Here is a 15,350-nt window from a genome sequence, read left to right as displayed (position 1 = left end):
AGGAAAGAGGGGAGTGGGGAGCACTCCGAAGCAGCGGGGACAAAGAGGACCGGAGAGGCCAGGGGGCGAGGTGGGAAGCGGCGGGGCCGGGGCTGGGGCTGTGCGCGGGCTGCGGGCTGAGCCCCGGGGCGCGTGCGGGGCAGGGTGGGCGAGCCGGGCCGGGCCCGGTCGGGCGGGACGGGGAGCGCACCGGCGGGGCGGGCGGTTTGCCAGCTGCCCGCGGTGGGAGGGGCGGAGCGGCGGCGGCGCGGGGAGGGGACCCGCGGCGGAGGCAGGAGGGGAGACAGAGAGAGAGGGAGAGAGGAGGGGCCGGGCCCCTTGTCTCCTCGGCTCCGCTCCTCAGTCCGCCCGGGAGGAGGAGGACGAGGAGAAGGAGGAGGAGCGGGGCCAGCGCCGCCGCGGCCGTCCCAGCCTCGCCCCGCGCACCTGAACTCCACTCGCCGCGCCGCTCCGGGCCCCCCGCGCCCCGGGCGCCCGGCCCGCGCGCGGCGCTGCCTTCGCTGCCCCACGGCGGGGCGCGTCCCCCGGGCCACCTCCTCCCGCTCTCCCGCGGCTCGCGTGGCCGCGCCTTTGTGTGCGGCGGCCGCAGCTCCCGGGCGTCTCGGGCTCGGGTCTCGGGGCCCCCTCCAAGCCCGAGCCCCGCGCGCCGCCCCCCGGGCCACCCCGGCCGGGCGCTCCCGACGGTGGATCTAGCGGCACCAAGGAGGCGGGCACCGGCCCCGGCCCAGCCCCGCCACCAGCCCCGGCCCCGGGCCCGGCCTCGGGATGGATGTGAGGTTCTACCCCGCGGCGGCCGGGGACCCCGCCGGCCTGGACTTCGCGCAGTGCCTGGGGTACTACGGCTACAGCAAGGTGACCGGGCCGGGGCTGGGCGGGGACGGCGGCGGGGGCCAGGCGTACCCCGCTTCACCGACGGCTGCACTTTTCTTTCTTCACTCCTTTCTCCCCCCTGGTCCCCCGCGTTTTCATCTCTGACCAACTCTGTCCCCTTACTCTTGCTGCCCCTTCCCACACACACACCCTTTTTATTATTTGTCCCTCAGTGGGCGCTGAGCTCTGGCCCTCTGCTTCTCTCCTATCTGTCCCCCACTTTCAGTACCCACTGTCCTGCACACACCCCCCCACCCCTCCCCGGACTCTCTCTCTCTCGAGCTGCCCCCGAAATGCAAAGAGCCACTGGAGAGCCGAAAGAGAGGGGACTAGCATGTGATTCTTTGTTGTTGTTATTAGTAAACACGATCGCCGCCCCTTGACTTGGCGGGATGGGGTGCGAGCAAACGCAGGAGCCCCTCTAATCTCGTCGTCCGATCTCCTTGCCCCCTGCACCCCCGACCCAAGCCCATCCCTACTTACTGGAGAGCTGGACCTAGAGCCTCTCTGGAGAGGAGATGAAAAACTTTTGAGTGTGCCCTGGATGGGGTGGGGTTGGGGTTGAAGTTGGGGTGCGAGGAGCGGTGGGAACCCCCCCCCCCGGAGATAGCTTTTGCTGCCTACTGGTCAGGGCGCTTGGAATCGCGGACCATTGGTGCCTACCCCTAAACTGGTGAGCATAGGAGATTCATTCTCCGCTTGCATCTGTTAGGGAGGGGGAGGCTTTGCATTATTTGGGGGGGGGGCTTAAGATTGGACTTCACCGCACCTGGGTCTCTCCACTTCCCCCCTATGCCTACACCGAGGACCAAGTGCTTCATGTACCCCCAAACGGCTCACGAAAGGGAAAGGGCAGATGGAGGATTGGGCGGTGAGAATTGGTGCGCTGGCTGCTCCCTAGCGCAGGGTCCGCGCGGGCTGGCGATCCGTCTCCTCCCGCAGGCCCTGGGGCCAAGCTTTGGAGAAAACATCACCCCGAGGGCGACATTCAGAGAAAGAGCTGGGCTCCGGACCGCCAGTGCCTTTTCAAAGTGGTTTTTCTTTTTTCCTTCCCCGCCTCCTCCCACCTCCTCCCTTTCTCTTTCAAATCTTAGTTTGTTTATGATTGCTGGGATAACAGAGGAGGAAATAAGGAGCCGGGCTGAAAGAAAGGTGTTATGCAAAACTAATGAATAAATAACAGGAAGAGGAGGAATTGTATCTTTGGAGTAACAAGTTTGCTGTGCCCAGTGGCTGATAGAGGCTCGTGTTCCCTTCTCCCTTTTTGTACTCTGCTCCCAACTACAGGGCTGAAGTTTGTGAGAGACCTTTAAGGTCTTTTCTTTTTTTCTCATGCCCGTGCCATCATCTGCTCAGCTCTGTGCTCAAGACACTGGACTTCGCTGCCAATGTAGAGGGAAGCACATATTCTACATGTTTTAAACTGTGGTGGGTGGGGTGTCCACACACTTAAAATTCCAAGAGTGATCCTTTGGGCATTGAACAAGAAGCAAGAAAAGGCCTATACTCAAAAGTTAAAAAGGTTGCTTCTGTCCTCTGATTTTGGATTTACGCAGTTTATTAAATGCTTTAAAAAGTCCCCCATGTATACTCAGTTAGGGACTTAGGCAGCCTAATTAAGTATGGAGTGTTTCTGAGAATCCATCTAATTGTTCCAGTGGGGTACTATTTATCTTCTTACAACTTAGCCTGTTGTATGCAAGACTTGTCTAGCCTGGCATGCTCTTATTTTTGGAAGCCATTACCTTGCCTAATGTAACTACTTCTTTGATTTAAAATCAGCAACACTGGAATAACACCAAAAATAGAAACCTTTTGTATTAATCCAGTCACTGCCATGTGTGGCAAATCTCTGTTCACTAGGATCCCAAGGGTTCTTCAAGGAACGAGAAGAAATTGTGTGTGTGTGTGTGTGTGTGTGTGTGTGTGTGTGTATGTGTGTGTTACGTTTTGAGAAAGGCTATTTTGAGTCAATTTAAACTCAGAACATTTATTTTAGAGAGAAATCTTGAAGGCAGACCTTTTTTTTTTGAGATGATTGTTCAACTTCAGCAGTGGAGATGCAAATAGATTCCCTGTCATATTTTCTTAATGCATCTAGTTGCCTGCAGTAACTTGATTTCTTGGTAATCCAGCAATCTGGTCATCACAAGTGCTGTATGCATCCAAGTTATCAAAGCTAGACATCACACTTAATATTGGTAGCTATCAGACTGTACCTATCTTTAGCGATAACTAGTTGCCATTACTTCCTTGCAGATAAAAATGCAATGATTTAAAACTCAGCCAAATGATTTTATTTTCTTAATTTCAGGAGTGAAATTAACCCAACTTTATTTCCCATAATTTTTCTTTATAGGAAGAATATAGTGTAAGAGGAAGTATCAACTTTATGGGTATAAAACAGCAAGTGCTAATTAAGGGCTTGTAGCATTTTGTTTTGCATAAGCAAACTTGAGTGTCTGTGTAGTACTGTTTATTGTAGGTTTTTATAAGAAATATATAGATTTGCATCAGACATGCCTTTATTAATTTGGAAATCCTTGCAATATTGATCTTTTAGTACTTTAACTTTTGTTGACATCTATTATCTTTTGGGATGGGACATGGTAAATTTCAAAGAAAGTATGTTTCTAACCTTTCCATGTTTTAATGACCATCTGGGAAACTTTAGAATACAGAACCCTTTGCTTCATTCTTAACAAGTGAGAAGTTAGCGCTTATCTTTAAGTTTATTTACAAACCGTGAATAATAGGGTTTCATTCATTTCTTTCTTTAACAAATGACCAGAGTTCTTTGTATAAATGATATGCATGTGTATTATCTTCACATTCTGTGTGTATATGGATCCTTTTTAAATGTCAGCACTCATGAAAGTGTACTCTGTCTATGGAGAATGGATGAAAGAGTTTTGAGGGTTCAAAAGTCATTGCAAGTAGGAGAAGAACTTCAAATAAAATATAGTCAGGATCATTAAAATCAGTTAATAATTCATGAACCAGCCACTGATGTATAAACTTAGTCATCTCTATTTTGTAAGGGCTAATTTTCATTTTAATTTCAAGTGGAAAATCTACATTTTGAACATTGCTTTTTCTGGAGTGCTAAATTAAAATCTATCTACTCATCTATTTAAGGGCATATCTTGCTCAAGTGAATAAGTGACCCGTTGTCTATATGTATGGAATTTTTCTTTTATGGAGCTCACCAGTCTTTTCACTAATAAGAAGATAATAGACAGCCTGTCACAGTTACCCAAAAATGAATTAAGATACTTAGCATGAATGTAAGGTAGTGAAAAAGTGTATTTATAATGAATAAAGACTAAACTTTAAGTTAGTTTGTTCTTAGGGGTTCCTCCCACCTCCTTTCAGACTTCTTACCTTTTTTTTTTTTTGTAGAATAGTTTTATGCTCTAACCCATGCTTTCTAATTATTATTGATCTCTTTAATTAAGACATTCTGTTGTGAATGCTTTCACTCCAGTTTGTGGGGCACTGCATAGGCTAGCTTGAAAGGTAAAATGACCTGAAGGGTAATTTGCCACTTGTCTTTCTTCTTGGAGACTGATTCAAATTGAGAACATCTTGAGAAAGGATTTGATTGAAACTGTTCTTAAATTGATACCTTGCTTTAGCATAGAACTAATGATTTTATTCCTAGGGTCTGGGTTATGGGGGTGTTGAATTTCAAGAACAGATGGAGAGATTTCCATGTTAGATCTTCAAACAAGATATTAAAGCCACATTGTGAAATAGAAACACGTTTTTCTAAGGACCTCTCAGGAGTCAGAAGTTCAGAGTGTTTGCAGGGACAGCTGTGCCCCCCTTTCTGTACCTGCATGTGACTGGGGCTTGTGGTCAAGTAGAGAGCAGGCCTCACATTTACAGGGTAGCCTGCTTCAGCCCCAAGTTGTTCTCAGATAGATAGTCAAATGTAATGATAATACTCTGATTATATATGTATTTTCCTATAATGTAAAATGCTGGCAGCAAATTAATCATAATTAAAAGCATTCTCTAGGCCCCCCATACACTGTCCCAGAACAACTTTAGGCATTCATTCTTTTAGGAGCTTTTCTGTTAGATAAGATCAAGCAAATAAAAAACCCAAAAATCATTTTTTGATGTCACTTATGATTTATATTCAATAATGTAGAAAGTTCCACTTCCATGTCTGACTGTGGACAGTTCAGTTGGGCAAGTGGAGGAAGTGGAATCTAACCACATTCAATATCCTTCTAATCTGATCATTTGAGTTCTTTCACTTGTTAATTTTATGGTTTCAAGTCAATGGAGTAGTTATAGATCAGGGGTTGGCAGACTGTGGCCCAGAGGTCACAGCTGGCCTGCTGCCTGTTCTTGTTTGGTTTGTGAGTTAAGGATGCGTTTTACATTTTTACATGGCTGAAAAAAATCAAAAGAAGAATATTCATGACTGAAAATGACATGAAATTTACTTCTGTGTCTATAAAGAAAGTTTCTCTGGAACATGGCCCATTCAGGTGCTTTTGTATTGTCTGTTGCTATTCCCACAGTGTTGGCAGAGTCCAGAAATTGTAACAAACACTCTGGCTTCCAAAGATTCAATATTGACTTTCTGCCCTTGAAAGAAAAGTTTACTGACCCCTGTTCTAGATAATAAAACCCTTAGTCCTTCCTTTGCTCCAAATCTCAGCAGTAGAAAGAAAAGTAAGTTAACAAGATGGAATAAGTTTATTAACTCACAGAGGTGTCTAAAATAGAATAGTGGGTTCTCAGCACTGGCTACATATTAGCCATGCCTCATAAATCGATGTGTGTATATGTGTGTGTGTGTGTGTGTGTGTGTAATGGTGGAGGGAATAACACAAGATGACTTGTGAATGATACTTCTGCTTGGTTTCATCCTTAACAGAATGGGATCATTACTCTGGGCAGTAGAGTTTGTAAAGATTGCCTTTTAAAATGTGCAGTCCTGACAGAAAGCTTTGTTTTAAATTTAGAGAATCTGCCCTGTCATTTGTATAGTTTAAATCACATCTTTAAGGATCCTCAAGGTATAGTACAACCAGGAAAAAAAAGACATTTGTGGCAAGAATGCATGACCCATGAGAATATTGGGTAACTCAGGTTGGTACAAAAGGCTTTTATAGTATTTGATAGGTCTTGAGCACTGTTGATCTTGGCCATTTCCACCGGGGTCAGATACTGAAATGCATCTACATACTGTGTGTAGTATATGATAATGTCATATATGAGTTGTTGGTAATTAGTTGATTTATATTATGTATCTATTCAGATATTTATTTTAGTTTTATAGTTTGTGTGTTGTATGTAAATAAATTTGTTCTTCGTATTTGGTTTTTCATTGAACTTTTTGAGGGGCCTCTCAAGCAGTGCTCAGGGATCTGGGGCTACTCCTGAGGATATTTGGTTAACCAGGCTGTGAGATTCCTTGACTGGGTCTGGTAAGGTGCTGTTGCTCTGGTCTGGCAGTTATAGGGGCACTAGGGCCACCCAGTGGTGCTTGAATGCTTTTAAAGTAAGTAACATTCAGTGGTGCTTGAGATGGAACCAGAAGATTTCTGCCTTTAAGACCTAGATCCATTGCCCTTGAACTCTCCCTGGCACTTTCCCTCCCATTTAACATCTCTGTTGGCCCTTTCAAAACTTGTAGTTCTAGGTGATTAGTCATAGAGACTAATGGATAAAACGGCCTACTGATATTAAATAGAGGTCTTCAAAGTCTCCATTTTGCTAGCCAGTGTTATGGTAATGCTCACTCTTACAAACAAAGAAAAAAAATTAGTCATTTTGAGATTAAATCAGTGGAATGTTTGTGACCATAGTACTCAAAAGTAAGTGTAAACATTTCAAGAACTCTACTTCAGGTGGAAGCTGAATCCCCTTTGAGAATTTGTTTTATATAATCTGCATTAAAAAATTCCTTGCACATAAATGTGGATATCCAGATTTTCTGTAGAATAGTCATCAAGTGGTCAATGGTGGATTCATACTCTAGCATAGTTGTGTCTGATGTTTCCAATGGGATGCTTTCCACAATTCATCTTGTTCTAGCTACTATTTCTCTGTGCAGCCTCTTGCATTTCTCTCATGTTCTAGGGGGTCTTTGAGTTTGAAAACTAATACAAAGACTTAAATGAGCAATGTATGATGTTCAAACCTAAGTGACATGAGGTTATTGTCATTGGAGAAATGTATTATCAGCATTCCTTTTGGTGTTCAGGGTACTAGCAGATAAAACAGAAAAAAAGTATTGTGTGGTTATCTCAAGCTTCTTTGACATGTATGAGTCACCTGGGTAACTATTTATATATAGACTATTGGGACTCATCTATAAAGATTCTGAATTACAGGTCTGTATGAGACTCCTTGGTGATTTGATGGTGTGTCTATTGACTATACTAGGCTCAAAGCCTTTGCATAGAAGGCCTTCTATGGGAAGGTAAAGAGTTTGTGTTAGGTATGTTTATCATTTAGAACTTTTGGGCTGCAGGTAATTAAATACCCAACGAACAGTAGCATAGACCATAAGGACATCTGTTTACTTACAAAGAAGTCTTTATTTAGAGAGTCTCAGGCTGTTCTGTATGGTTCTGTCATTTCTTCAGACTTCTCCTTCTTTTTTCTCCTGCTCCTTTTTGCATTGTTGCAATCTCTGCAGTGTTCACAGATTGGTGCCAGTAGCTCAAGGAAGCTATGCAGTGGCAGTGGTGGGAGTGATTGAGGAAGATTATTTTCTCTTTCTGTACATTTCTTATCAAGATGAGGCATTTTCTAAACAGTTCCTCTAGACTTCAAAATAATCTAATTGATCAGAAATGGGTCACATGCCCGAGCCTAATCATTGACCAAGAAGTGTGTGTGTGTATGTGTGTGTGTGTGTGTGTGTGTGTGTGTGTTGAAGAGGTGTTGGTCTAATGTTATGTGAACATAATTCATACCATGTTTTGTTAGCAAGGAAAAGGACAAGTTAGCAAGGGAAAGGACTTGCTAGTCTTCTAACAAGTCCTTCTAAAAGGACTTCTAGAGAGAAAGGCAGCCTTCAATATCTTCTACTGTGTACTCAATGAATTTCAGTGTGCTGATAGGATTTGCACTAAGAAGATGTGTCTTTGGATAGAAGAAAAGGAGGACCTGGGCAAAACAACTCTGTAAATGGAGAAAAAGGAGGCATAGAGCTTTAGGATGTTTGAGCTTGGAGATGAATGAACCTTGAACAGAAGCAGAAAGATCAGAGGGGAAGTGGAATTGAAATTAAAGAAAAGTTGTTTTTGAGTTTATTTTGGTAGAGTATTCCCATAGAGACATCAAACATATTAGTCATTTATGAATTAAAACATTTCATATTTGTTTTTTGATGTAACAGGTGCAGTTTCAAATTGGATTTTGTGACATATTAATACTGTTAAAAGTATCTTGGAGCATCTGTTTTGACTATATTAATAAGGAAGAATGGACTTTTTTTGCCAAGTATACCTATAAATTCAATGTATTTTGAAGGTGGATTCAGTTCTTTAAGAAAGACAGCCTGTTTAAAATATAAGGAATAGAGGCTTTTATTCAAGGTCTGCTGAGCTTCTGACAGGTTTTATCTTCTCCCTTTGTAGTAAATCATTTTAGTTTCTTTGTTGCCTAGGTTTGTATCCTTAATCCTTTCCTCAGGGAAGCCATGTTCTCTTAAATATGTTCCAGGCTTGTGCAAAACTCATCAGTAATTGGAAAATGGCCTTGTTGTATGATAGGCATTCTGTATTTAAATTAATTCAATATTACTTTTTCTATAAAAGAAAATTTGCCATTTTTAATAACCTATAATTTAAATTGGCTAAAATCAAGAGGTATTTGGGTTTCCCTCTAGTCATGACTGAATGAAATACAGTCATTATATTTGAAGAGATAGATGTTTAATCTGGGCCCTTATGTTCTTAATGTTGCCAGTTATGTGGGCATTCCTATGGAATTGTTTACATAGAATCATTACATTAAATATGGTGATGAAATGAGTTTTTAGAAAATATTTTAGATATATTCCATCTAAAACTATTGGCTACTTGAAAATTGTTTCAAGTAGATCAGTGTTGTGCTCCATTAAGAGACTTAAAGAGATATTTGATACTTAATATTTGGTTCATTTAAAAAGTCTTAATAAAATGTCATAAAATTTATAAAGAAATGATTAAAACTGTCGTATTAACAGTGAAAATGCTGTTACTCATTACTGGAAGAAACTTCAAAATGGGTGAAATATATGTGAAAGGTTTTATAATTCTTTTCCAGACTTCCAAGGAATGTTGTTGAGACTTTCTGTTAGCTTTGCTTTCATCTGATTGGCTAATGCTTTGCTCAGGCTAGACTGTGTTGTAGAAGATACATTAAAAGCTCCCCGTCATGTTCCCGCAGCTCAGGCTGCAAGACAGAGAGACTCATTTCCACATATTTTAGCAGTTTCTTTGGATTAATTCAGTGGACAGACTTGAGCTTCAGGATCAGTTCCAAAGCCACATACCCAGCCTAGGAAAAGGGTGGGTGCTGTCGCCTTTTGGAAACCACATGAGTTCTGAGTCACCAGAAGCTGCAACTTCTCTTCTCCCTCAGGAAAAGCAAAGTACTGGCATCATAAAGAGGGAAAGTGGAGTTGTGGTGGAGAAAAGTCCATTTAAATGGCCAAGGAAAGGAAAGCCTGATCGTTTGGGAAATTTATGATCTTTAAATTATCCTTACTAACCATTACTCTTTAATGTAATTCAGAAGTAGTCCTTGCTTATTTGAGGTGGGTATTCTTATTATTTATTTATGCTTGTTAGGAAGGCCCATTTGTTGGGGGGCAACATTAGAAGTGGTCTGCCTTTGAGAAACCTCTATTTGGTAGAGGACTAGGTGTGTGCTCTTAAGTGTTCATGAATGTGTGTGTCTTGTATGTTTGAGGACATAAGGGAGGCACAGCCATACAGAGACATCTGACTCATGTCGAGATATCTGAAGTTAGTAGATGGTATAATTGAGACTACATTGGAAGAGGGAGAAGGAGCTCAGGTGGAATTATAGGTAAAAGCAGTCAATTAAGCATGGAATGGACAAGAAATGTTATTTTAGAAGAGAAATATGAAGGGATATGAGGCTTAACTTTCTGAAGAGCCTAACCGAGGCCACAGGAGATATCTGTCTGGTATGTCCCATCATACAGTGAATGGAGGTGAGTGATATATATATGTGAACATTTCCTGTAGTGAAAACTTTGATGGGCTGAAACCAGATTGTGTGTAGCTAAGACATCTTGTGAAAGAGGTGTGTGTGTGTGTGTGTATTTCAGTTGGAACTAGGAGGTGGCTGGTTAAGTAAGAAGACATTTTCAAGACATTATCTGAGAAGGCTTGAGAACTAGACCCTCCCTTGAGGACGCTCTACTGTGGGGCCTTTTCTACCACCTGAGTATAGATAGCTTGAGAGGGAGGGAATGATTGGATAACAGAGTATGTAATCAGTTGGTGTGAAAATGAAGGCTTAAAGGAAGGGTTGTGAACATGAAAGTTCATAACTATTTTGAGACAATAGGAATAAATGGAAGTTAACTAAAGCTTCAGTTTGAATGGCAAGGCCTAGAGGGATAGAGACAGGGTAAAAGATAAACATGAGGGTCAACAGATAAGAACCCCAAATCTGTCTTTGCCAACTTGTACTTATTTCGATCAATAGTCTCCCTACCCTTTTTGGTGTATCCTATCAACCCTTTGTCTTATACTTTGACATTTGCTCTTCCCTATGTCTAGAACCTAAGATCTCAACATTCAGCTTGTATGTAGGCCATGCTACCCTCAAACATAATCTGGCCATTAAAATATAACTAATTATTTCAAGTTAGATTCTATTCAGATGTTCTTACTTCAGTCTTTCATTTCAAATTGTTAGTTTTTGCACAGCATGCATCTATTTTTATTTACTCCTTTGGTCATATTTCTTGTTAATCTCTTTCCACTAGAGAGTAAACTCCAGGAGGGTAGCTTCTGTCGGCTTTCATGATATAGAACAGTACTTTATGCAGCAACAAAATGTGATAAGGATTAAACAAGAGGTGAATAACTACATCGTTGAGTTAAAAATATAGCTGCAATTTAATCTTTGCATAAATATATGCTTTGTGCTATATTGCTCATATTGTTCATGTCCCCAACTAAACTCTAAGTTACACGGAATGAAAGGTAAGTGGACAACTTTGGTATATTTTCTGAGTGAGGTTTGGGAAAACCTTGATGTATCTAAGTTTGAGATTTTTGTGTATAAACTGTAGTGTTATATTTTGATAAGCTACATTCAATTTTGTAGTTTTTATTCCCTCCTTGGTGGGTCCTCTTTGGAAGATCTCTCTTTGAAGCATTGATACATCATGAAAAGGATATCTTTTCTGTCCTTTCTCCAGTTTTGGAGTTTTATTTTGGGCATGCTTAAAATATCTGGTGATTTATGTTCTTTGCCGGAACTGCAAATCCTTATGTCCTAATTTTAATTGATTACCTATATTTTAGGCTCAAATTTCTTTTCAAAAGACTTTCTGAGTTTTTCTCAAGTTCTTATCATGACTAACGAAGTTTTAAGCTTAGTCAGTATTCAAAAATCTAGATTTAAAAAAAAAACGTTTTTTTGTTTTGTCAAACTCATATTTTAGATTACTCACAACAATGTATCCCATCTGAGACTTGTAGTTCTGTGTGCATTTTTTGTGCATTTTATCCACTTTTTTTGTTTTGTTTGTTTGTTTTTGGGTTTGTGGCCACAACCAGTGGTGCTCAGGGATTACTCTTGGCTCTAAGTTCAGAAATCGCTCCTGGCTAGGGGGACCATATGGGATGTTGGGGGATTGAACCCACATCTGTCTTGAGTCAGCTGCATGCAAGGCAAAGGCCCTATCACTGTGCTGCCACTGTGGCCCTTTCATCCACTTTTGTTAACCCTTTGTTAGTTTGCTTTGTTAGTCCCCAAAGCCTGTGGAATGCAGACACATCAACTCCCCTCCCACTTTACGCGCAGCCCTTTTCTCTCAATGTGAATTAGTGTTAGTCCTAAGTCAATATCATTTCTCAATTTTCAAATAACCGAAAACTCTGTTTTCCTATTAAAAATGAATGTTGTCTAGGTTCATCTGCTTCTTCTCATGGTCATTCCTCATAGTACATACACCTTCTTTTCAACTTCCAATCAGACCCACCTTTCCTCACTCATTCTTAGAAAGGCAACTGATTGCCTTGAAAAGAGAACCTAGGAAGTAAGGTGCTTATCTCCATGTGGCTATATTGGTTCCATGACTGGTCCCACATATGATTGGCACCACCTTCCCCCTCCCAATAAAAAAAGAAGGGAACACTCAATTTTTATTTCCTTATAATTAGAAATGGATGATATCCAAACATTTCTAAAAAACAGAAACCAGGGCCTGAATAGTAGTACTGTGATGCAGATAGGCACTTGCCTTGCAAGCAGCTGACCGGGTTCAGCCTCCAGCATTCAGTGTGCTCCCTGAGACCATCAGGAGTGATTTCTGAACTTAAAATCGGGAGTAAGCCCTGAGCACTGCGGATGTGCCCCCCAAACAAAAGCAAAATTAAATAAAACAAACCAAAACAGAAACCAGTTCTCATCCAGACTGAGGAGAGCATTGTCTACTCTTTGGGATAAATGCCTCCAATAGTGTTTCTCTTTTCTGATGGCTGACTGTTGGTTCTGCAGATCCCCCTCTCTCTTTTGTTCTATTCCTTCTGCTGTCAGCATGCCCAGATGTCTTTCTTCTATATTCTGTTGCCCAGTCTTAAGTTGGGTGAGTGCCACCTCTCTTTCAAACTTGCTCTCTCCTCAGTCTACTGCTTCCCATTTTTGTTTAAGTCAGACCCCCCACCTCCAATTCATGTAAAATGAAGATTATCACAAATGGAACATGCTATCATTTTCTATACAAAGAAGAAAATCTCAAAAATAAATATATGAGGAACATAGTTGAAAGGCCATTGGGGACCTAATTGAAACTCAGCAGAGAACTTGCTTGCCTAAGGCTTTGTTCTGTCTCGAAAAGGGAGATTTGCAAGTGTCAGAGAAGTTGGAGAAGATGTTTCAACACCAAATGGACTCGGGAGACTTTGGTTATGGCTGGGGGCTTAAAAGGCAATGCAGCATGGAATGACTCAAGGTAAAGAGTGGGCCTGACAGTTGGATTGCTAGCAAGTTCTTGAATCATGCTGATGCTGCTAGTTCCCTTCCTCGAGAAAGGACCAGCCATATTGTGCATTTTCATCTTTGTGCACTCCTTCCTTCACATCTCTTGGAGCAATTACACAAACAAGACATCCTTACCTAGGGTTCCATGCTATTCTCCTCTAAGACCTCCTAATACTCTGTAGTCTATTGCTGGTCTTCTTAAGTTACTAAAACTTTATATTCTTTCCACTGAGATTTATCTTTGTCAAATTAGACTTCATTCATGCTCCTCAAAATTGGCCTATGTTTCTGCTAAGCTCCATTGTCACCTCACTATCTAGTTATGTCTTTACATGGAGAGTCTACTTTGGGCTAGGCACTACTAGGTTCTGGAATGTGCTAGAAATTTCCCATCCTATGCTATCTTTTTCTCTACCTTTCTCCCATGTATTGGTTCCCTAATATTTTATATTGTAATACTTCTCTTGCTCTTGGTTTCTCCTCCAGTCTACTGCTTTACCTTATCTTCACAGGGTTGGAAACATTCTCTTAAAACTTTATGTCTTACTCTTTTGCTTCTGTATTTATAGTTTTTGTTTATTATTTGTATATGCCTTCTATTTCTATGTGGATTCTGCACTTAGTGGTTTCATCTCTGATGGTGATGTATCAGTTATCTGCTATTGTATAAAACTTTGTGACTTAAGACAAGCAATGCATTTTACTTGGTATTCTGTAGATCAGCAATACATCTGGAGATCATAGGTTCAGGTGCTCTTCTCTGAGCTGCATTGACTTTGTGTGTGTGTTAACAATATCAGGTTGGGACTAGAGAGATAGCACAGCAGTACCCAGGACGGACCTGGGTTCCATTCCTGGCATTCCATATGGTCCCCTGAACCTGCCAGGAGCAACTTCTGAGCACAGAGCCAGGAGTTACTTCTGAGCGCTGCCAGGTGTGACCCAAAACACACACACACACACACACACACACACACACAAAATATCAAGTTGGCTGGGGATTTGCTAATGGAAGCTGCTGCCTATTAGCTAAGACACCTCATTTCTTCTGTATGTAGTTTCTCACTTCCAACATCCTGAGGTGTATATAAAAACCTTGACCCCAGGTTCAAAGTGCTACAGTGTTCCTTCTGCCACACTTAGTGACCCCTAGAAAGACACAAGAGGAGTCCAGATTCAGGGGAGAAGAAAAGGGAGAGACATTGGTTGAGGAGACTTAAAGAACTGTGGACATATTTGCAATTTGTTCCAATGCCTTAAATCTTGAGCTTTAGTTTGACCACATTTTTAAATTTTCTATAAAGCTGCTATTGAATTTCACTTTTAATATCTGCCATCTACAAAAACCGGTATTGCTTTTATCATCAAGTTTTTCCTCTCTCCCTCCCTTCCTTCCTCCCTCCTTCCCTCCCTCCCTCCCTCCCTCCCTCCCTCCCCCTCCCTCCCTCCCTCCCTCCCTCCCTCCCTCCCTCCCTCCCTCCCTCCCTTCCTTCCTTCCTTCCTTCCTTCCTTCCTTCCTTCCTTCCTTCCTTCCTTCCTTCCTTCCTTCCTTCCTTCCTTCCTTCCTCCCTCCCTTCCTCCCTCCCTCCCTTCCTCCCTTCCTCCCTCCCTTCCTTTCTCCCTCCCTCCCTCCCTCCCTCCCTCCCTCCCTCCCTCCCTCCCTTCCTTCCTTCCTTCCTTCCTTCCTTCCTTCCTTCCTTCCTTCCTTCCTTCCTTCCTTCCTTCCTTCCTTCCTTCCTTCCTCTTCCTTCCTCCCTCCTGCCTCCCTCCTTGCTGTAATCAGGGCCTCTGCATTTAGGGACTGTACTCAGTCCTGACAGGACTTTGGAGACCATTTGAGAATTGACACCCAGAAGGTTGACAGTGAGCAAGGCAAGTGCTATAACTACTCCATGCTCTGTACCCTTTCTCCCATTGTTTCTAAGTCCAAAACATTTTATTTTGCATTCTGGGCCTTTCCTTTTCTCCATACAATGATAGTTATGCCATCTTCATTTCTCCCTGCTTGTCTTTCTCTTTCATATGCCCTTTCCTCACCTTTTTTTTATATGCCCTTTTTTTCTATTCCTAGTTTAGTTCTTAGTTTCTACATCTTTTAACCCTCAGTTTAATCTGTGCTTCACTTCTGATAGAGTCCTCCAAAAATTATCCATATAAAGTGCTATCCTCTCTGTAAAACACACTTATGGCTTGGCTTGATAAACCACAGTTCTTTCCAGATATGCAGCCTTTCTTTTGGCCTTATCTAACTATTATTAGTATAAATATTTACT

The 15,350-nt window shown here is 42.1% G+C and overlaps 1 protein-coding gene across 1 annotated transcript in view; it reads left to right on the top strand.

Annotated features, from left to right (window-relative positions):
* Positions 1 to 765: 765 nt before the first annotated feature.
* The window catches only part of TOX3 (TOX high mobility group box family member 3), a 118,330-nt gene continuing 103,745 nt past the window's right edge, over positions 766 to 15,350 (top strand). Inside the window, exon 1 of the mRNA XM_049786071.1 lies at positions 766 to 852. Coding sequence (XP_049642028.1) covers positions 766 to 852 — 87 coding nt within the window. The remainder of the gene's footprint in view (positions 853 to 15,350) is intronic.

Source organism: Suncus etruscus, chromosome 14 (genome assembly GCF_024139225.1).
Source record: "Suncus etruscus isolate mSunEtr1 chromosome 14, mSunEtr1.pri.cur, whole genome shotgun sequence".
In the NCBI taxonomy this organism is placed as follows: Eukaryota; Metazoa; Chordata; class Mammalia; order Eulipotyphla; family Soricidae; genus Suncus; species Suncus etruscus.
Note: the sequence above shows the minus strand (reverse complement) of the source record. Positions and strands in the feature narration are given on the sequence as shown.